The sequence below is a fragment of the Anabrus simplex genome, chromosome 2 (genome assembly GCF_040414725.1).
Source record: "Anabrus simplex isolate iqAnaSimp1 chromosome 2, ASM4041472v1, whole genome shotgun sequence".
NCBI classification, from domain to species: domain Eukaryota; kingdom Metazoa; phylum Arthropoda; class Insecta; order Orthoptera; family Tettigoniidae; genus Anabrus; species Anabrus simplex.
The window spans coordinates 559,834,218-559,857,605 of record NC_090266.1 but is presented as its reverse complement, the minus strand read 5'-3'; the positions used below and the strand labels follow the sequence as shown (position 1 = coordinate 559,857,605).

General features: G+C 39.5%; 1 protein-coding gene across 1 annotated transcript in view; it reads left to right on the top strand.

The window, feature by feature from the left end:
- The window catches only part of LOC136864226 (lysine-specific demethylase 5A), an 843,789-nt gene that overhangs the window by 558,070 nt on the left and 262,331 nt on the right, over nt 1-23,388 (top strand). The window contains exons 22-23 of the mRNA XM_067140948.2: nt 10,188-10,347; nt 12,788-13,029. Coding sequence (XP_066997049.2) covers nt 10,188-10,347; nt 12,788-13,029 — 402 coding nt within the window. The remainder of the gene's footprint in view (nt 1-10,187; nt 10,348-12,787; nt 13,030-23,388) is intronic.

Below are 23,388 nucleotides of genomic sequence, written 5' to 3'. Positions count from 1 at the left end.
GGGATGCTTGCGTGTCCCAATGAAGCAGATAGCCAAGCCACGGTGCAACCATATCGGATGGGTATCTATTGAGAGACCAGACTAAGGAATGGTTAATCGAAAGGGGGGTGGCAGCCTTTCAGAAGTTGCAAGGGCAGCAGTCTAGATGATTGACTGATGTGGCCTTGTAATAATACTCAACATGGCTTAGCTGTGTTTATACTGCTACATGGCTGAAAGCAATGGGGAACTACAGTCGTAACTAACTCCCGAGGACATGCAGCCCGCTCTGTATGAGTGATGTACTGATGATGGCCAGGAAGATGGATACTGACATTCTGCAAGTTGGAGCGTGGAATGTTAGAAGTTTGAATCATTGTAGTAGATTAGAGAATTTGAAAAGGGAGATGGATAGACTAAAGTTAGATGTAGTTGGTACAAGTGAAGTACGTCGGCAGGAAGAACAGGATTTTTGGTCAGGCGACTACCGAATTATCAACTCAAAATCAAACAGTGGAAATGCAGGAGTTGGTTTAATAATAAGAAAATAGGGCAGCGGGTAAGCTACTACGACCAGCATAGCAAAATAATTATTGTCGTCAAGATAGACAACAAACCAATGCCCACCTCAATAGTGCAGGTCTATATGCATACTAGGACAGCGGATGATGAGGAAATCGAAAGAATATATGAAGATATAGAAGATGTAATACAATATGTAACAGGTGACGAGAATCTAATCGTGATGGGAGACTGGAATGCAGTGGTAGGCCAAGGAAGAGAAGGTAATACAGTAGGAGAATTCGGATTAGGACAAAGGAACGAAAGAGGAACTCGGCTGGTTGAATTTTGCACTTGTTCAAACACCACAAACGACGGCTGTATACGTGGATGAGACCTGGAGACACTGAAGGTATCAAATAGACTTCATTATGATTAGGCAGAGATTCAGAAACCAGGTGTAGGATTGCAAAACTTACCCAGGAGCAGACGTGGACTCTGACCACACCTTGTTGGTCATGAAGTGCAATCTGAAGCTGAAGAAATTGAAGAAAGGAAAGAATGCAAAAGATGGGATATAGACAAGTTGAAAGAAAAGAGTGTGAGGGATTGTTTCAAGGAACATGTTGCACAAGGACTAAAGGAAAAGGCTGTAGGAAACACATTAGAGGAAGGGTGGATAGTCATTAAAAATGAAGGCAGTAGCGCTGTTGAAAAATGTTAGGAAGGAAGAAAAGATCAACTAACAATCAGTGGGAAACTCAGGAGATACTAGACCTGATTGATGAACGACAAAAATACAAGAATGCTAGAAATGAAGAGGGCATAAAAGAATACAGGCGATTAAAGAATGAAGTGGATAGAAAGTGCAAGGTAGCTAAGGAAGAATGGCTGAAGGAGAAGTGCAAGGATGTCAAAGGTTGTATTGTTCTAGGAAAGGTAGACGCTGCATACAGGAAAATCAAGGAAACCTTTGGAAAAAGGAAATCTAGGTGTACGAATATTGAGAGCTCAGATAGAAAGCCACTTCTAGGGAAAGAAGACAAAGTAGAAAGATGGCAGGAACATATCCAACAGTTGTATCAAGGTAAAGATGTAGTTGATTTGGTTCTGGAAGAAGAAGAGGATGTTAATGCTGTTGAAATGGGAGACCCAATTTTGAGGTCAGAGTTTGACATAGCTGTGAGCAACCTAAATAGGAACAGGGCACCTACAGTTGATGACATTCCCTCTGAATTACTGACTGTCTTAGGAGAAAGCAGCATGGCAAGGTTATTCCATTTAGTGTGTAAGATGTATGAGACAGGAGAAGTCCCATCCGATTGTTGTCGGAATGTTGTTATACCTATTCCCAAGAAAGCCAGTGCTGACAGGTGTGAAAACTACCGCACCATTAGTTTAGTATCTCATGCCTGCAAAATTTTAACACGTATTATGTACAGAAGAATCTAAAATCAAGTTGAAGCTGAGTTGGAAGAAGATCAATTTGGCTTCAGGAGAAATGTAGGAACATGTGAAGCAATCCTGACTTTACATCTGATCTTAGAGGATCGAATCAAGAACTAAAAGCCCACATACATAGCATTCGTAGATCTAGAAAAAGCATTCGATAATGTTGATTGGACCAAGCTATTTACGATTCTGAAGGTGATTGGGATCAGATACCGAGAACGAAGAATTATCTACAATCTGTAGAAAAATCAGACTGCAGTGATAAGAATCGAGGGCTTTGAAAAAGTAGCATCAATCCTGAAAGGAGTGAGGCAAGGCTGTAGTTTGTCTCCCCTCCTTTTCGTTGTTTACATACAACAGGCACAAGTCCAAAACAAAAGTAATTGAGTGCAGTCGAACAAAGGCAGGTGATGCAGGAAATATTAAATTAGGAAATGATGTCTTAAAGGAAGAAGATGAATATTGTTACTTGGGTATTAAAATAACCAACGATGGCAGAAGTAAGGAGGACATAAAATGCAGATAAGCACAAGCAAGGAAGAGCTTTCTTAAGAAAAGAAATTTGCTCACTTCAAACATTGATATAGGAATTAGAAAGATGTTTTTGAAGACTTTCGTGTGGAGCGTGACATTGTATGAAAGTGAAACATGGACGATAACTAGCTCAGAAAGAAAGAGAACAGAAGGTTTTGAAATGTGGTGTTTCAGAAGGATGCTGAAGGTGAGATGGATAGATCGTATCACGAATGAAGAGCTACTGAATCGAATTGGTACTGAGCTCGATAGCTGCAGTCGCTTATGTGCAGCCAGTATCCAGTATTCGGGAGATAGTAGGTTCGAACCCCACTGTCGGCAGCCTTGGAAATGGTTTTTCGTGGTTTCCCATTTTCGCACCAGGCAAATGCTGGGGCTGTACCTTAATTAAGGCCACAGCCGCTTCCTTCCTACTCCTAGCCCCTTCCTGTCCCATCGTCGCCGTAAGACCTATCTATGTCGGTGCGACGTGAAACAACTAGCAAAAAAAAAAAGAATCGAATTGGCAAGAGGAGATCGATTTGGCTAAATTTGACGAGAAGAGATAGAATGATAGGACACATCTTAAGACACCCAGGACTTTTTCAGTTGGTTTTTGAAGGAAGTGTTGGTGGTAAGAACGGTAGGGGCAGACCAAGGTATGAATATGAAGCAGATTAGAGCAGATGTAGGATGCAATAGTTACTTAGAAATGAATAAGTTAGCACAGGATAGGGTGGCATGGAGAGCTGCATCAGACCAGTCTACGGACTGATGACTCAAACAACTACCACAACACCAGCATATTAAAAACATGAGGGTTGTAGTGATACTGTGATTCACTGAAATACAAAAGTCTGGAGTCGAAATCCTTGAAATTTATATGTCCCTCAATGAAAATTCGTAAGTCCTGTAACAGTGGAATTCTTCTATGTCCAACTTGGTGATAAAAGTTTGCATTGCTCTCAGACAGAGTTTCGACTTCTAGACATAACTTTGATGTTTCAAGTTTCATGCGGCGAGCCAACATCGCTGAACTTCCAGTGTAGACTGAAGTATAGAGAGTTTTATCAGCTGCCTTTTATACAAGTATAGGCCCTACATAATGTTTTAGATCATGTTGAATATCGCTGGTTTCAATGAAATTAATATATGTAGATGTTTAAGAAACTCTGTACAGAATACGGTTACTCTTGTGTTGATATCTTAATTGGTTCAAAAGTTAGCAAAATATCCTATATGGAAATTTCCATATCATGTGGAGCAATTTACCCTTCACCATATGCTGGGTCTGAGGCAAGTTGCTGGTTTTTGGCAGGTTGTCTACTTGCTCCTTCGGGACTTAGTAATCGTGAATGCTGTAGCTGCACTTGCTTATACTTAGAAAATATTCGCGACGTAAATTTATTAAGAAATACTTTTATGTGCGACCATTCCTGGTACAGTATGTATGTATGTATGTATGTATGTATGTATGTATGTGAGTTGAGGCTGTTGGAATGTCCATGATAATGCATATATTTCCTTTCATTTCTAGCATTCTTGTATTTTTGTCGTTCATCAATCAGGCCTAGTATCTCCTGAGTTATCCACTGATTCTTAGTTGATCTTCCTTCCTAACATTTTTTTCAGCAGCCCTACTGACTTCATTTCTCATGACTATCCACAATTTCTCTATTGTGTTTCCTTCAGCCTTTTGATTTAGTCCTTGTGCAATATGTTCCTTGAAATAATTCCTCACACTCTTTTCTTTCAGCTTGTCTTAATCCCATCTCCTTGCATTTCTTCCTTTCTTCAATTTCTTCAGCTTCAGATGGCATTTCATGACCAACAAGTTGTGGTCATAATGCACGTCTGCTCCTGGTGAAGTTTTGCAATCCAACACCTTGTTTCTGAATCTCTGCCTAATCACAAAGAAGTCCATTTGATACCTTCCAGTGTCTCCAGGTCTCGTCCACGTATACAGCCATCATTTTTTGTGTTTGAACCAAGTATTGGCAAGGGCAAAATTATGATCAGTGCAGAATTCAACCAGGCCGACATCCTCTTTCTTTTCTTTGTCCCAATGCGAATTATCCTACTGTATTACCTTCTCTTCCTTGGTCTACCACTGCATTCCAGTCTCCCATCACGATTAGATTCTCGTCACCTGTTACATATTGTATTACATCTTCTATATCTTCATATATTCTTTCTATTTCCTCATCATCCGCTGTCCTAGTATGCATATAGACCTGCACTATTGTGGTGGGCATTGGTTTGGAGTCTATCTTGACGACAATAATTCTTTCACTATGTGGGTCGTAGTAGCTTACCCGCTGCCCTATTTTCTTATTCATTATTAAACTAACTCATGCATTTCCTCTGTTTGATTTTGTGTCGATAATTCTGTAGTCGCCTGGCCAAAAATCCTGTTCTTCCTGCCAACGTACTTCACTACATCTAACTTCATCTAACTTCATCTCCCTTTACAGATTCTCTAACCTACCACGATTCAAACTTCTAACATTCCATGCTCCAACTCGCAGAATGTCAGTATCCATCTTCCTGATGATCGCCCCCTCTCGCGTAGACTCCTCCCGTAGATCCGAATGGGGGACTAGTTTACCTCCGGAATATTTTACCCGGGAGGAAGCCATCATCAGTACATCATTCATACAGATAGGGCTGCGTGTCCTCGGGAGTTAGTTACGGCTGTAGTTTCCCTTGCTCTCAGCCATGTAGCAGTATTAACACAGCTAAGCCGTGCTGAGTATTATTGTAAGGCCATATCAGTCAATCATCTAGACTTCCACCCTTGCAGCTTCCGAAAAGCTGCTACCCACCTTTCGATGAACCATTCGTTAGTCTGGTCTCTCAACAGATACCCATGCGATATGGTTGCACCTGTAGCTTAGCTATCTGCTTCATTGGGACGTGCAAGCCTCCCCACCGCCGCAATGTCACATGGTTCGCATGGGAGGGCTTTAAGCATAGAGAATAATAAGCGGTATGCTGATTGTTCAGAAAATTGATGTAATAATATAGTAGTTACAAGATATTTTCAGTTACTTTGTATAGATACTTGGGTCGCCATCAAAGCATCGCAATGTTATAATTGTTGTTAAATGTGTATGGCGTTTTATGTAACTTCAAAGAGTGAAACCCACTTCTTTTGTTGTTTTAATAATTATAGCTCAACCAACTATTATCATAGTCTCTATGTATAGGCTTCACTATATAGTAATAACGATTTTATTGCACCCAATGTCCAATATATATGTTTACATGACTAATTACATTAAACAGAATTTGGTTAGTCCAATTTGTCTTTTAGTACACATTATGATATAAGTCGCAAGTCTTTTCGCACAATACATACATACATACATTTCTTTCTCGGAGTGTGAAATGTTTTGTTACTACACAGGTGGTGATGAAAACCGTGTGTTGCCAATCTAGTCAGTATGTGCCCAAGTTCATAATCTGCCTTCATCCAATCCGTCCTACTCATAGCCCCTGTGGTGTAAAATGTTTCCCATATATCTCTCTTCTGAGTCTGGTCTGAATTTTCAAGTGCTGCCTTTGAAATGGCTTTAATCTAGGGAAGAAAAATTACCCCAGGCTATAAAGGAAATGAGGAAAGAGTTACATTCTTGGCATGTAGCAGTGCAACAGGCAGCCATAAGTTCAAACTAGTACTAATTGGCAAATCGGAAAATCCTTGGGCGTTTAGAAATGTAAGAAAGTTCACTAACGGGACTGATACCTTGTATTATCTGCCTGTTTGTTACAGGAATCTGTCAAATGCTTGAATGAATGGAGCCATTTTAAAGGACTGGTTTTATAAGGCATTTGTTCCTTCAGTAGAAAGATTTCTAAAATCAAAATACCTGCCAAGCAAAGCACTTCTCATTCTAGCCAATGCCTCGTCCCTTCCTGATGTGGAACAGGTCGGAGACAGAGATGTAGGCACCAATTTTCTCCCTCCTAATGTGACTTAGGGTGTGTCAGGCAATGGACTAGGACATTTTGGAAGCATTAAACGAGAGATACAGATGTAAACTGCTTTCTTCTGTTGTCTTAAACCATGGACGAAGGGTGTGGCATGATAGATAAGGTGAAGAAATTAAACACACTAGATGTAGTGTCGATATCTGAATATTGGAATGAAATCTAGCATATAAGCCTAGTTGGTTACTGGAGAAGTTTGCTGGACCTTTCAGGAAACGAGTTTCAAGAAGGCAGGGATAATACAGAAAATGTGGAATAGTGGATTTATTGAAGAAAATCCAGGCTGGTAGATGTTACTGCTGGCGATTTTGTAGAACGGATGGGGCAGGATTAAACTGTGAACTTTCATATAGGGAAACATTTTCACTAGTGAAAGAGAACAAAGATAAGATGAATCAGAAGGCGAAGTATGGAAGACAATAGAATCTAGTGTTAGGTTGAATGGAGAATCCCACCTTTCAATAGAAAAGTTAAAAATAGATGACTCATAGTGAAGGACTACAGGCTGCTGAAGGAATGCTCCGTTACTCCATCACCTATGTAACAAAGCTGCACAAAGACAAAATGAGTGCGAGAGGCAGTCAAGCATCGCACCATTTTTTTTTTTTTTTTCCTACAAAGAACTAGTCATTTCTTCAGTTTTGTATGTACTTGGTTTGCAGAGTTGTTTGTAACTGGTTGAATGCATCTGTAGATGGCAATATTATTTCGTGTTGTAGTTCTTCTGTATAGAAGAGTTCTCTTGTCAGCTCGTAACATAGTCTTAAAGGAGTGAATTTGGACAAACATAATAGCTTTTTCATGTAGATTGCTTTAACACTTTCATTGTCTCAAATATTTCTTTTGGTGAGATATTTCCATATGAATTCTAGTCCGTATGGCATTATTGGGGATATTTTTTCATGAAACAATTTCATAGCGACCTCAACCAAAAGATTCCATAAGATCAAGATGTCATTCGTTGCTATTATGGCCACAGGCACTCTATTCTTGATATGTCTGGTATAAGTAGTTCCTGATGTCTGTAATGTAATGCCGAGATATTTGAAGTTGTTTACGATTGGCATAGTTTCTCCTCCGTTCTCATAGTAAATTTTCTCTGATAATGCTGTTCTGTCTCCCTTGTGGAAGATCATCTGTACTGCCTTCTGTCGATTAATTCTGAATTTATTGTCCTCTGCCCAAATGTTCAGCTTCTTGAAAGCAGCCTGTAGTTTTTATTTTTTTAAATTTTAAATACAAGTACCACGTCATCTGCATACATGTATAAATGTACCTCGTCACCTTCGACCTTTATATTGGGTATGAGGTCTGAGGCCATTATATTGAAGAGTATGGGGCTCACTGGATCACTCGTTCGTTAAAGGATTCATATGGTCGTTGCCGGGACAAAACCTCCTATGTGATAATATTTTTGGAGATATACTAACCCGCAGCACATTCATTATGAAGAGCAAGAATGCCACGATAATATTCACACAATATTGAGTCTTAATAACAGAACCTTACCGGCCAAAGTTCTAAGCTAAAATGTTTCACATAGGAGGTTTTGTCCCGGCATTGACAATATATCCTATTATGTTTCCCAGTTTCTTCAGTAGTTTTTCCCTGTCCACTAGGCCGAACGCTTTGTTGTAGTCTACGAAGATCGCGTAAAGTTTACCTTTTGGATGTCTGAGAGCATTCGCTATGTCGTCACTCCGATTCTTTATTGCATTCATTGTAGATCTCCCTCGTCGGAAGCCGAATTGCTCTTATGGTAAGGCTTGGTCGACCTCTTCTATCAGTGTCGTTATTAGTAACCTGGTAAAGCATTTAAAGATACTGCTTTCTAAGGCAATTGCATGGTACGAATCTAGACAACTCATCTTTCTCTTCCCTTTATATAAGATCTTCATCATCGAGTGTCGCCAGGTGTCAGGGATTCCATTCATTTCCACGCACTTATTGAAAAGTGATGTCCACGCTAGTAGTAGTAGTAGTAGTAGTAGTAGTACATTTTCTGTAGTTTGTGTATGTTCGTTGAAAATGCCATCTGTTCCTGCAGCTTTCTTGCTCTTCAAGTTCCTTATGGAATCTTTTACTTCCTCTTCAGTGAAGTCCTAAAGGAGTTTTTGTTCTCCATGTACAATATTATCTGCTGTTGTTACGGATAAAAAAGTGCCTTTCCGAAGATTATAGCATTCTTGATCAAGCCATGATCCTGTGTTCGGTGCCTTGGGGTCTACCCGAGACGTGTTCTCAAGAACAATTGTCGCTTCAGTCACATCAATCTTACCGATGAGATGCGAAAGCAAATTCACATGCAGAACCACACTTAAGTGGTAAATCCTGTGCATTAATGCAGTCTCATTTGGCTTTGCTGTATCAACTACAGTACTAAGTGAGCACATTTCATCTTATTTCTAGGTGTTTGGACAGAAATAAACATAAATATTTCCAAATACTGAGTGTGACTTTATAGAATCTGATGTTCTTTTAAGAGCAAAACATGTCATTCTTTGTTTAATAGTGTGTACTTTATTGCTTGTTTAACAGTGTGCATTGTACGGGTATGTTATAGTGTAGTATTTATATTGAACTTTTGTGTTCGACAGACTGAATACCTTTTAAGTTACAGTTGATAGTATGCTAAAACAAGGGAGTGTGCTGTCCACCTTTGCTGTTCATAATGGTGGTGGGTAATATCATAAAGGCTGCAAGGGAAGATTATAGAGGTGAAAGAATGACTATAATGGTGTTTGTGGATGATATTATGATCTGGGGAGAAGATGAGGGGGAGGTACAACAACAGCTGAATGTACTGAACAGATAAGTGCAAATTTGTTGATGTTTTTTTTTTTTTTTGCACCAGCTGGTGTGGTTTAAAGTAGCACTAACACATTGAAGGTTTTTGGCGATGCAAGAATAGGAAAGGAGTTTCATTGGGAAAGGTAAACCCATGGACTTAAGACCAGTTGCTGTATTTTAGTGTGATCTTCAATGTAAAAGGTGTGAAAATTGGTAGAAGTAATATAAATTTGTTTTACTTTGGTGTATTTTTCTAAAGGCAAGTGTAAACCAGCATCGTCATCTTGCAGATACATTGGTTTTACACTGAGAATTGAAGGAGAATTCATTCACCTTCAGTGCAAGGCCATGATATTTGCAATTGTGGCAGTTTTGCATGTGCATTATTTAGAACCTTTAGAAAACTTAAAACCCCTATTTCTCAGTAACATGATTTTTGCAGATATCGTAGTCTTGCACTGGCACGGTGATATATCTATCTACCATTGTATTTATGTAGAATTTTAACAGTGTGTTCTCTAAAGTTACATATTGAATTCACCTTGTTGACTTTTCCTAGAGGTGGTTATCATTTTATGTGGTTTAGGGGTAGTGAACCGCCTCACGTCTGGAGACACCGGGTTCTATACCCAGCCAGGTTACTGATTTTTGCATGGATGTAAGGGCTTGTTCGAAGTTCACTCAGCCTAATTGAGGTCAAGTGAGGAGATTGTCAGATATTGGCACCCGTGTATGAAGTCCAGAGTAACGGCCAAGAGGATTTGTTGCACTGACCGTACATCATCTCGTAGTCCTTCAGGCTGAGCAGCAGTATTTATTTATTTATTTATTTATTTATTTTATTTTATTTTATTTTATTTTTATTACCAGTGTTTATATTTGGGAGAAATTGATTCGTTAATAGAAAGTTTTTTTTTGTGTTAATGATAAATTCTAATAGTGTGTCTTTATCCTTGCAGTCTGCTGAAGTTGAGGAAATTGCCCATATGGTTGTCCTAAGGTTGCAGAATGAAAAGAAGCGGGCAAATGACTCTGGCGGTGATGCCAGATACTGTATATGTCGCCGTGGCATTTCAGGAGTAATGTTGCAGTGTGAGCTTTGTAAAGACCTCTTCCATTGTAAGTGCTTTTTGTATAATGCAAGGTAACATGTAGTTGACATTAGTTTCTTTCCTCAAGTTGGAGTGCTATATTTGGATCAGTGTTATAAACTTACGAGCAATTGAATTAGAGATAAATGGACTATAGCTTGTAGCACCCACTTTTGGTAATGTAGACCAAAGGTTTCCATGAAATGTCATTGTAATATTTGTCCCAAATGGAATATAATAATAGCTTTTACACCAATAAAGTGAAAAATCCACAGTAAATTAAGAAATACCGTTGTTACTAGAGAAATATCTAGAGAAATATGTACACATACTTACGGGCCATAGACAGGACTCCTTTATGTCTTACTCCGCTGCTCGTGCCGTCTTTTGTTTCTTTCTTGAGGTCCAAGGCCTGCACCGATGAATGGGAGTGCCATGTCTTTGAATTGTCATTATCTTTGTCTATATGACAAGCGTGGGCAGTTCAAACTGCAAAATAGCATGATCCCTGGACCAATAAATATATTACTAGTTTGTTGAAAGGAAAAAGCATGATCCCTGGAGCAATAAATATATCATTTAATGAGTTAGGGCACAAAACGAATGAGCAACTAATATGCATACATACTTTACTACCTTACAACTATTTTTTCTGCTACGTCGCAACACTTCCGTATGTGTTTTGTTTGTCTAACGCTTTTGTGTGTGATGTCTTTGCTCACTGAAGTTGTTTGAATTAATTAGGTGTCATTTCCTTCATGTTGCTCATTCGTTTTGTGCCCCAACTCATTCATTAAATTATATATTTATTGGTCCAGGGATCATCAAACAAGTAATATATTTATTGGTCCAGGGATCATGGTATTTTGCTGTTTGAACTGCCCGCGCTAGTCATATGGACAAAGATATTGACAATTCACAGACTTAGCACTCCCATTCATCAGTGCAAGCCCTGGACCTCAAGAAAGAAACTAAAGATGGCACGTGCCGTGGAATGAGCAACACGAAGAAAATAACAGCTAATTAATTCAAACAACTTCAGTGAGCAAAGACATCACACACGAACGTGTTAGACAAACAAAATACATACGGAAGCGCTGCGGCGTAGCAGAAAAAATAGTTGTAAGGTAATAAAGTATATATCCATATTATTCCCTGCAAGTAAAATATTTTGTACTATTTTTTAATTTACTGCAGATTTTATACTTTGAGTAAAATGAATTATTATATTCCATTTAGGACAAATATTACAGTGACATTTCGTGGATACCTTTCGTCTACATAACCCCCACTTTCAACCAGATAATGACGGCAATGGAATGCAATTCTACAACACACTGGAAGTTTCAAGGGGACATGATGGTCCATGACCATTGCACAGGCTCACATAATGCATGGGAATTGTTCACGAGAGAGTCCAGGTTGTGCACATTCCTTTCGACAGCATCCCATTTGTGTTCAGTAGGATTGAGGCTGGATGACCCTGTGAGCTAGGCAAGCGTCGTCCTACCCGCGAAGTTCCATCGTATGAACTGACCATGATTTGGGAGCAGTGGGCCAGTGTATTGTCTTGCTCTAGATGCTGATATTCTTCAGGGTACTAACGGCGAACAACTGGGTGGACGTGATCTGGCAGCAGGTTCCTGTATCGTTCGCAGGTGTGGGATGTTAAGATGTGTACCCGAGGCATCATTTCAACCCATGTGAATAGTCCTTGTACAAAGATACCACCACCACCAGCCTGAAGTGTACCCTGTTGAAAAAAGGGCTCCTTCACTTCATATGCTTGGAGACATATTCGTACCCTCAGTTCATCTGCCCAGGTGACCTTTTACCATGCCTCAAGTGTCCAGTGGTGCTGTTTCTTTGCCCATGTGATTCTTTGTGCCTTGTGACGTGCGGTGAGGAGAAGTATGCTAATGGGACAGTGGCTTCTGTACCCTGTTGCGAAGAGATGGCTGTGGTTGGTTTGGTTGCTGACACTTCATAGTTGTCCTCCATTGAATTCATCGGTGATGTGATTCTATCTATCCGCTCTAACCATCCAAGCTAGCCAACAGCGGCCCCTGTCATCAACACATTGCGCTCTGCAGTATTGTCCCAGGCAGCGGTGGATTTCCCCGAACCCATGTATTCGTGGTACGCTCTTTACATGTGACATGTGAAATCCTTTGTCTGCTCAACATTAGAGATCGAATGACCCATACCTATGGCACTGAAAATATGGCTGTGACCAAATGCGGTGACGGTGTCGTGTCTGACCAGTCCTGTGCTGAGCTGTTACTTACACAGCCAGTATGAAGCCTGAAGACATTGTAGTCACGTATTACACCCTATTGCTACATTCTCTTGGCAGACCACATCATCATTTCACCAAAACAGCAGCTATCTCTAATTCATTTGCTCATCAGTGGATGTTTTGTATTCAGCCGGATATATTAACACATCTTAAATTTTTCTCTTCTCAGCAAAATGTATGCCATCATCCTCCAAGTTAACCAATAGCAAGAGTAAACTTCCAAGCTCAGCTCAGCAGTTGACAACTCCTTCACTACAGGACCACAAATTCCTATGTCCGTGTTGTCTGAAGTCACGAAGACCAAGGCTAGAAACCATTCTTTCTCTTCTTGTGTCACTACAAAAAGTACCTGTGCGGATACCTGAGGGTGAAGCATTGCAGTGTCTCACAGAACGGGCAATGAACTGGCAGGTTTGTTCTTATCCTGTGAATTTTCCCCTGTTAATAACCATTTTGTGTTATTTGTTTATTGAGCTCTATTTTTGAGAGACATGTAATAGGAGAATAGTAGGAATGGTACATAATGAGGCGATGGGTGTAATAACAGCTTAAATAATTTTTTTGCCGAGTGCAATTTCATAATCTGCAATGTGTTCTTCATGTATCCTCCAAATATTACTTTGTTATGTCAACACTAGATGGCAGGAGCTAGTATTATATACAGCTCAGTCAGCCCAGTCGTTCTTCTGCAAATGGCTGGGCTGACTTGAGCACTTTGATGCGGCGGTATCGCATGCATGTGGCACTCGGCAAGTGTTGTATTATGACTGTTGCGTGTGGCTTTTGGTATTCTTACTCTGTATTATCAGGAGGCAGGTAATGGTAAAAATTAGAAGTTAAATGAAGGAACATGTTTGCACATGCAGAATGAAGGAAAGAAGAGATTACTTCAATGATACCCTTGGAAACAAGTACAGAACAAGGCCAAAAGGAATACTGTAGTGGTGATAGCTATATGAGTTCTAGTGGCAAGAATGTTTCCTAGAAATATAGTTATAATGAAAATAGTTCCATGAGAAACTGCCACACTTTTTTCCCAAAAATGGCAGGAGGAAATTTTTAATTTCTTTTATAAAAGAAATTAAAAACACGCTGAACTATAAAAAATGGATTTATTGTTGTTGGTATAGTGATTTGGCTATTTTTCTTTAGCTGAGCAGCGACTTCCTCTTTATGGAAGTTGATAACACTGTTGGGAATCACAGTGTGAGGGCTTCACATGGCAAATCAGTCTTTCACAATAGTAGTGGCGCAGCTTCGGTAGCAGCTGATTGGGCATTTTGGTTAGCCCAGTCGTCTTAACAGTTCTGAGTGCGTTACGTGCGAGTTGTGACTAAGTTTTGTGTGTGTGGTTTTTTCTTTTTTTTTTTCCTTTCAGACTGTGTACGCACAATTGTGCGGGTTCGTATTTTATGTATGTCCGAGCTTATTTGACGTTTTCTTGGCTTGGTGCTAGACCAGCTGCAGTGATTGTGCGGGACACGTAGCATGTACTTCAGTTGTTTTTATTTAGCGCTTGGCCACCAGGGGGCAGGAAGAAGAGTTTAAAAATGCAGCTCATTGGCAAGGCGGCGGGAATCAATAGTCTCAATTAAATATTTATTTATTGCATTCATATTAATCTACAAGCTTCACTGAATATCAGAATGTAATCTATGAAGTGTGTAAATTGTTTAGCAAACGTAAAATTGTGAACTTATAACATTGTACATAATATGAGGTTTTGAATGCTGATATGCACAATTGTGCGGGCTAGGTTTTCCTACAGGCAATGCATGCGGGAGTGCTGGGTGCTGCCACAAAAAGCACTGTGAAAGCAGATTCATATTCTGCGTGAGAAATGTAATGTATAAGATTTTGTTTTAAATTGTTCCACACTGTAAAATAGAACATCTGATCATGTACATGTGTATATTCATTTGTGCTGAGCTGCATTTTTTTAAAAAAATCTTTTTTTTGTAAGTAGTGAATTAGGTCCTAACACGCACAATTGTGTGGGTGCTGTTTTTCAGACAATAGTTCTTATTTTGTAAAATAAACAGTATTTGGGAGCATTTTAGTAAATTTTTGATGTACAAACATAAATTCACACCTCCTGTTTTTTTCTGGTCTGACGGAAAGTTGCTGTCGCCAAAAGGGCTGTAAAACCAAAACTAGTCCTCAGTGTAGAAAATATTATGTATACTCGTGTTTGAACAAAAATTTTAATTGTTCCATACTGTAAAATAGAACATCTGATCATGTACATATGTATATTCACATGCACTAAGGTAATTTTTCTTTTTTATAAGTAGTGAATTAAATCCTGACATGCACAATTGTGCAGGTGCTTTTTCTCAGATGTTAATTTTCATTTTGTAGAATAAAGTAAAAATATATATATTTAAGAGCATTTTAGTCGGTTTTTGACGTATAAACAAAAATTCACACCGCCAGTTTTCTTTCAGGTCTGAAAGGGATATTAAGTAGTGCAGGTTAGCATAAAGGCTACCAAGATGGGTTTTCTTCTGAATTTATTTCTACAGATTCTAAAATACCATAATCTAAGGCATGCGAGAAGAAAGTAGGTAGTGAAAATCGGTATCATGTATAGCAGCATATAAACACATCCAAATATAAGGAGTCAGTCGCTAGCAAACATAATAAGACTTCTGCTATGCAAAAGCAGCTTGTGGAGTGTTTTGGGAGCAGGCTAACACAGTTTTCCTCAGACCTCTGTCAGACCTTTCTAGCAGCAGATATTCCTCTGTTTAAGCTCAACAATCCAACGCTCAAATTTCCTTCACAAGTACACCAATGAAAATACTCCACATGAAAGCACTTTATGCAAAACTTTTGTCAGCCAGTATTACGAGAAACTAAGGTCCAGTATTCAGAAGTCTTTAAGAAATCAACACTTGAGGGTTAGTGTTGACGAAACAACGTAATCTGAAGGTCGTTTCATAACAAAAAGAGTAGTTGGAGCCCTTAGTAAAGAACATCCGACTATCCCGTATCTTCTTAATATAGGACAGCTAGGGGTCACCAACAACACAGCAGTAACTCAGTTTGTCACTGGTTCAATGAAATTGTTGTGACCTGATGGTATTAGATACAACAATGTACTCCTCATGGTAACAGATGCAGCTAGTTACATAATTAAATTGGGTGCAACGTTAAAATGTATTTTTGCTAATTTAATTCATTTAACATGTCTCGCATATGGACTTCATCACATAGCAGAGACTCTTCGTTCATGCTATCCATTAGTGGACAAGTGAGTGTTGTCTGTTAAGAAAATATTTGTAAAAGCTCCATCACGTGTTCAGATATTCAGAACAACAGCACCTGCTACTCCCTTACCACCACAACCTATTTTAACATTCTGGGGGTCATGCCTTGAGGCTGTGCTCTATTATTCTGAACATTTGCCGAATATTAGGGAAGTTGTAAAAACATTAGATCCTAATGAAGCAGCATCTATTGAGCTGGCTCTGTAAACATTGCCAAACAAAAAATTAGAAAGTAACCTTGTGTTTAAAAGCAGCTCATTTTCATTGTATTTCTAAAGCCATTACGTTATTCGAAGCAGTTGGAATTCCTTTACACCAGTCATTTGCAAAATTTGACAAAACTGTTTCCACTTTAAAAACAGTTCCAGGGGTTATAGGAGAAACAGTGAAACAGAAAGTTACAAACTTTCTCTCCAAAAATCCTGATATAATGTTCTGCTTGAAATTGTAGATGTTCTAGAAGGCAAAGCACCCACAACACCAACAGAACAATCATTGCCTGCAGAACAGTTAGCAGCATTTGTTAATGCCCCTGTCACTTCATGCCTTAAAGAACAGAGTTTTTGCACTAGAAAGCTTTGCTGAGGAACAACAGGCGAAGATTGACCATGGGAAGCATCCGTCAGTCTCTAGTTGTTAACTGCAATAGTGAACAATTCACTCATAATGAGGCTGGCACTTCAACATCCATGGAATAACTGGACATAGTATTGTGAATAATTTGATGAATTTGAGAGAGAGAGAGAGAGAGAGAGAGAGAGAGAGAGTGTGTGTGTGTTTGTTTTTGTACATATTTTGTAAATAGTTGATATTCCTCCTTTCATCATATGATAAATGAATAAATAAATAAATAACTGCGTAAATTACAGATAATGGTTTTATTTTATAGAAATTATTTTATTTATTTATTAATGCCTTGTTTTCAGTGGCGAAGTTAGGGTTCAAGGCCCTCTCTCTTCCACTTAACCACATACTAATCAAAATCAAAAATAAAATTATGAGATATTTAAAATAGTTAAAACCAAACAAAAAATTAATAGAATTGAGAACAAATTTAAATACATTACTAAGTTAATAATAAAACTAATTAATAGTAAGGACTCTTAATAATGACTAATCCTCAGGCGCGCACACATTCATACTTCAGCCATTCAGTTAGCTGTCCTCAGCAGGTAGTCTTGGCAGGTGACCTTAAACCTTTGTAAAGAGCTAGTTTCTCTGACCTGAGCTGGCATGGAATTCCATAATCTTGCGCCGGTCACTACAAACGATCTATTAATTTTATTTGTTCGGTGCATTGGAATAGAAAGAGTGGATCTGGAACGTGTATTTAAGTTGTGAAACGATGATAAAAAGGTGAATTTAGAAGAAATATACAGTGGCTGACTTTCCGCTAGTACTCTAAACACCATCGTTGAAATGTGTAGCTGCCGACATTTATCAAGCTTCAGCCATGAGAGAGCCTTATAGTATGGGGTAATATGAACATTGTACCCAATATTATAAATAAATCGCAGGCAGGAATTCAGTGCTCGTTGAAATTTAAGTATTTCTTCTTTTGTCATATCTACTCGAACGTCACAATAATCAAGAATAGGGAGAACCAGTGTCTGTATTAGTTTGGCCTTAAGATCAAATGGAAATACATCCCTTTGCCGTTTAAGAGGGTGAAGCGCTCCAAAAATCTTTTTACAGGTGATTTTCGTATGATCAGACCAATCAAGTGTTTCATTCATAATTACGCCAAGATTTTTAACTGTTTTATTGTAGGGAATAATGTTACCATTCAGTAGGATAGGCGGGATTGCAATATTGTTTGAGCAGTTCAGTAATTTTCTTGTTCCAATTATGATTGCCTGAGATTTTGTGGAGTTTAGTATAAGAGAATTTCGTTGTGCATATACATTGAGTCTTCGGAGGTCATTGTTAATATCTTGTTTTGCAATGTCGATATATTTGAAGATCGTCAGCATAGGGGTGGTGTGTGTTATTTCCTGTCACAGATGGTATGTCATTGATATAAATACAGAAAATTAGAGGCTCTGGAATACTGCCCTGTGGGGAAACACTAAGTTTCATTTTCCATTTAGAGACCTTGTCGTTTACTGTTACACGCTGTTGACGGTTACTCAAATAAGAACTAAAAAACTTAAGCGCAGCCAGGTCAAAATTTAGTAGTTCCATTTTCTTTGTCATAGTCTGAATGTCTATAGTGTCAAAGGCGCTACTGAAGTCAAGAAGGGTAAGTACCGTGGAACCTCGATTATCCGTTCCCGGAAAATATGTTTTCCCGGAATATGCGTTCAAATTACGTGGTCCCGCGACCATCGTAATTAAATCACGTTGTAAAAGTCCCGCATTATCCGTTCTTCGGAGAAACGATTTCCCGGATCAACCGTCCAGAAATTCCAGTCCCATCAACGCTAAATCCTCGATCAATCGCTTTTTAATAAACTGTATCTCACAAAAGGACGGCTATGGCATATTTATGGATCTTGGCGTTAACGCCCCGTCACTGCGATAATTAAAGCAAGTACTGTACCGGTACTGGAAAAGCGATCGGCGGTGAACTTGCTTAAGGGACCATCTTAGCATCGCATTCGGATGGTATTGGTTAGAGAATCTCGGAAAATCATAAAGCAGAGAGTGGCGACAACAATTGCAAGCAGACACGGCGCATTTCGACAGCTCTGCTTGAAGACGGAACGAGTTTCGTCGTATGTTCGCACTTATAAAACGTCCATATTATGTCCAGGGTTAGATGTTTATATTTTTACTTTTTTCGATCGTACTGCCGAAGAGGTTTTTGGCACTTTGCTCAGGGCACTGCAGAGTAACTGGGCTTTCAGGCAGGAATCGAAACTGCTTCTTAACACAAATTCAGTATTTTTGATATTATCGTACATGATTATGTTAGCGAGACCAAAACACATGTTGCACCGAATGTAATTTAAAAAAAAGAAAGCCATTGGAGGTCTTGGAATTGCCTATTACTGTTTAGGTCCTAATGTAAGACTGGGAATTTTACGTTTTCGTGTTAAAATACCAAAAACCGCAGTCATTTTATTTGCGCACGTTACATTTTAAATGGTTGGTATAATTTCAAACTCCTACTGACATGTGCAGCGAGCGCGCTTTCCAGATGACCTCAAGGTCACGAATAACCGTAATTTCTGAAGTTTTGATATTTCCTTTATCTTTCCAATTTAATTGGATTTGTGACAAGCAGAATTGAATATAATGCATTCGAGAACTTTTAAGAATCGATACTTACATTCGAAACCATGTTTTCGAGTTCAACATAACCTTTAAAAGTCGACGTAGGCCTAATTTGCGCGGTACGAGATTTCCAGAAACTGACTACGAACAGTATACCGGAGACCAAATTACAATGAAAGATTAAGAAATGAATGGATTTCGCATTCATTTTGGGTGCTTTCGTATCTAATGTGCTTTATTTTATTAGATGAGAGAATTAAAAACTACTTGTTGTCGATTGTCGTTTGGCTTGGCGTTATTAGATTTTTCGAAGAGTTTGGCTAGCCTAATCAAAGTCGCTGAACTGAAAGAAGTTTTCACGGGAAACTGACGAAGATTCCCCTGTAAAACTGAATATAAAGTATCGAGATTTTGAACTCACGTACCGGTAATTAATGCGGTTTCGTGGTCTAACATGCCCGCCTCACATCCAGAGGGTCGGGTTCGATTGCTACCAGGTCAGACAATTTTACCTGGATATAAGTCTGGTTCCAGGTCCACTCAGCCTACGTGATTACCTTTAATTGTGGAGCTATCTAATGGTGAGATGGCGACCCCGATCTACAGAGCCAGGAATATCGGCCGAGAGGATTCGTCGCACTGACCATGCGCACTTCGTAATCTGGAGTCCTTCGGGCTGAGCAGCGGTCGCTTGGCAGGCAAAGTCCCACTGGGGCTGTAGTTTGGTTTGGTTTAGGAGTTTTGTAAGATTATAATTATACATATTTCATTTTTGTGATGTTTATCCAAATTGTTGATGGTTTTCATGGTCCCTCGAAAAACGGAGAATCGAGGTTTCACTGTATAGTAAGCAGTCATTTGTCCATAGCATTTCTAATATCTTCAGTAACCTTCAAAAGTGCTGTCGCAGTACTGTGCCCCTTCTTAAATCCAGACTGCAAAGGGTCCAATAGAGCATTTTTATTTAGGTACTCCAGAACCTGCTCGTATACTAGACGTTCGAAGGCTTTAGAAAGCGCAGGGAGTATGGACACCGGACGATAATCAGAGGGTGATTGTGGGTCTAAACTTTTAGGTACCGGTATAATATTGGCTGTTTTCCAGACAGTTGGGAAAGTTCCGTTTAGTAAACAATAGTTCAGTATGTGCATCAGTATAGGCAGGACAGCACCCATAATGTTATGTATAAAAGCAATAGGAATATCGTCTACACCTGTGGCCTTTGATTTAATCGAGTACAAAGCCTTTTTAACCTGATTTTCTGTGACACTGTGAAATGTGAATGGTGGATTGGCTGGAGGGGAGGGCGGCGAGTCGGTGCAGTTAATTGGGGTAGGTTGAATATTTATTCTACTAAAGTAATCATTCAGTTCGTCAAGTGGAATGTCAGGAGTTGTCTGTCTCTGTTGATGTTTTCCTGTTCCCAGAGCTCTAAGTTGGTCCCATGCACGATTAGAATTTATGTTGTTAGCTAAATTCCGGAAATATGCACATTTTTTTTTCCTGATTAATTGCTTTGTGCGATTTCTTAAGATGCGGTAAGATTCGAAGTCTGCGTCATCTAGGGTTTGCTTATAATGTCGAAATAAAGAGTCACGGTGGGCCATCATTCTTTTGGTTTCATCATCTAGCCGTGGACAATAAGGGCGAGAAACCTTTATTCGACGTTTGGGGGCATGTGTGTCATATAAGTTCTTTACCATCGTATTAAACAAGTTAACTTTAGCGTCAGTGTCATTTAGACCCCGTATATCGTCCCACGGTAGTTGATAAGCGTCATATTTCAAGTAATCCAAATTTAAGTCCTTCGTATTTCTGACAGTTATGTACTTGGGTTTGTATTTAGGCACTTTGAGGGAATACGATAAATATATAAGGTCGTGGGTCGAAATGGATGGTACAGGGATTTGTCCATGGGTTATTACTTTACCTGGGTTGTTCGTTATAATGAGATCTATGAGTGTGTGTGATGAACGGTTTGTTGCATACACGTGGTTCGTGGGTTGTAGCGGGAGAATAGTCATGTTACAAGTTGTAAACAAATCTACTAATCGTTTACTGTCATGAGTCGTATTAAGTAGGTTACAGTTAGTCACCCATAATGATTATGTGTTCATTAATAGCCTGGAAGTCTAGTAAAGACGTTTCGAATTCGGTCATATCAGTTACACCAGGCGGTTTGTAAATGACAGAAAACATCACTTTTTGTCTGTTGATATTTACTTGAACGAACATGAATTCTGGCCGTGTTCGTACACCCTGGGAAGAAGTACAAATCACTCGACTCTTTAGATCGTTCCTACAGTAAATCGCTGTCCCGCCACCACGCCTTCCATCCGACCGATCGAAGTGTATTAGATAATATCGATCGATATCAACCATGGAGGAAGGGATGCTAGGAGTCAGCTAGGTTTCAGAGATGCAAAGTATATGTAAATTATTTTCCGTTAGTATTGCTTGAATTTCGTCGTAATGCACCGGAAGAGAGAGAGAGCATTTACATGGCAACACTGTAGGCTGTAAGAAGAGGACGACAATGCTTGTTTCAACAGAGTACCGGTACTTGCTGAGAAGGGAGAGACCGGGAGTGAGGGATTATTGATACTGACACTGCCAAGGTCAGGTCCAGGTGCACAATAACTGTCTAGCTGAATACTAAGAATTCCAACAAGTAGATTATAAGATAACAATACATGCTATTTAGAAGAAGGAAACTCACCTCGACTTCCTGGAGAATGAGACAGCTAACAATCACTTGCAGGCACTTACACACACATTCACACATTCTTAAAAACACTATAATAATAACAACAATAATAATTACAAGAAACATAGTTGTTAACATTTATCCCACTAAAACTTGAAAGATTTCAAATCCGCATCGTGGTAATCTTCTTAGTGCCATCTGGAAGCAGAACTACAATACGACCATCTAGTGTCCACACATTTTTCATGCCGAATCTGTCCCATGCAGAATTTAAAATTGCCTTACGTGTTCTTGTCAGCGATTCGGTGATCAGGATTTCCGTGCCTTTTAGCTTGCGCTTAGCACCCCACACACGTTCACGTTCCCAGTAGCGAGTGAACTTGACGATAATCGGCCGCTTACCCGCTGTTAGTACCTCTGCTGCTGTCCTCTGAGGCTTTCCAATTCGGTGGATTCTATCGATCCCCTCCATGGGCACTTCCAATTCCAGATGTTTGGAGAATACATCCTTCACTTTTCTATAAATGTCTTCATTTGGCTCCTCGGCGATACCATGTATGAGCAAGCAGTTTCTTCTACTGTACTGCTCTGCCTCATCCAGTAGCTCGTCTTGTTCCTCCAGTTTATGTTGAAGACCATGTAGTTCATCTCTAAGCGACTTGAGTTCACTGGTTATCGCTGATCTAAATTCCATGAATTCTTGCCTCAAGGAAGCTAGGGAATTACCAGCAGGGTTGGTTGTGGTGGAGCCTTGGGAGCTATCAACAAGTTCTAGCTGTGCTTCGAACCTGTTCATAGCTGCTTCAAATTTATCCAGTCTTTCGTGTGCACCTTGGACTGAAGGCATCTTCCAACGTACACTAGTTACTAGTTACAACTTAACACCACTTTTCACACAACTTACGGACTATATATGCTGTTTTAAATGCAGTTAACGCGGGATAAACATGGAACACACTCACAGCGTCACTTCTAAGTCTGCCATCTTGTTTATTACTTAGGTACTTTTTAAGGCATAATTGCATACATATTTGTACAGCTTTTAGGGCATGAACTTCCATTCCCTAGTAACAACATGTTCAAAGAAAGCCACTTCTGTTCTTCAGAACCTAACTTTAGGTTAGCTTAGGTTAACTTTCAAAATACAGGACATCTCAGGGCTTCTGGTTATGATCATCTTAATGTCTGCTGAAAGCAGAAAAATGAAATTTTCTTTCTATCTTCAGATCTCGATAATACCTGATGAGAGCTACTTGCTAGATCATCCTGTTGCTGGGGGCCTCAGATGGAGAATTCACCCACGATTTTTCCTGCCTGTCATAGGAGGAGGGCTAATGAGCAATCTAGGTGCAGAAATATATTGTCGCTTTGGAACCATGAACAGTAACCCCTGTGGATGGGTTTGAATATACTGCAGGTAATCCCTGCCTATCATAGACTCTAACTAAAAGGGTGGTTGCCTTCCATCACCTCTCAAGGATTAATTGTAGACCGATCAAAATTATGGGCGTTTTTTTTGGGGGAGGAGTCTCGTACGCATGCGGCTACATTCGAAAGTCCAAATGGTATCCA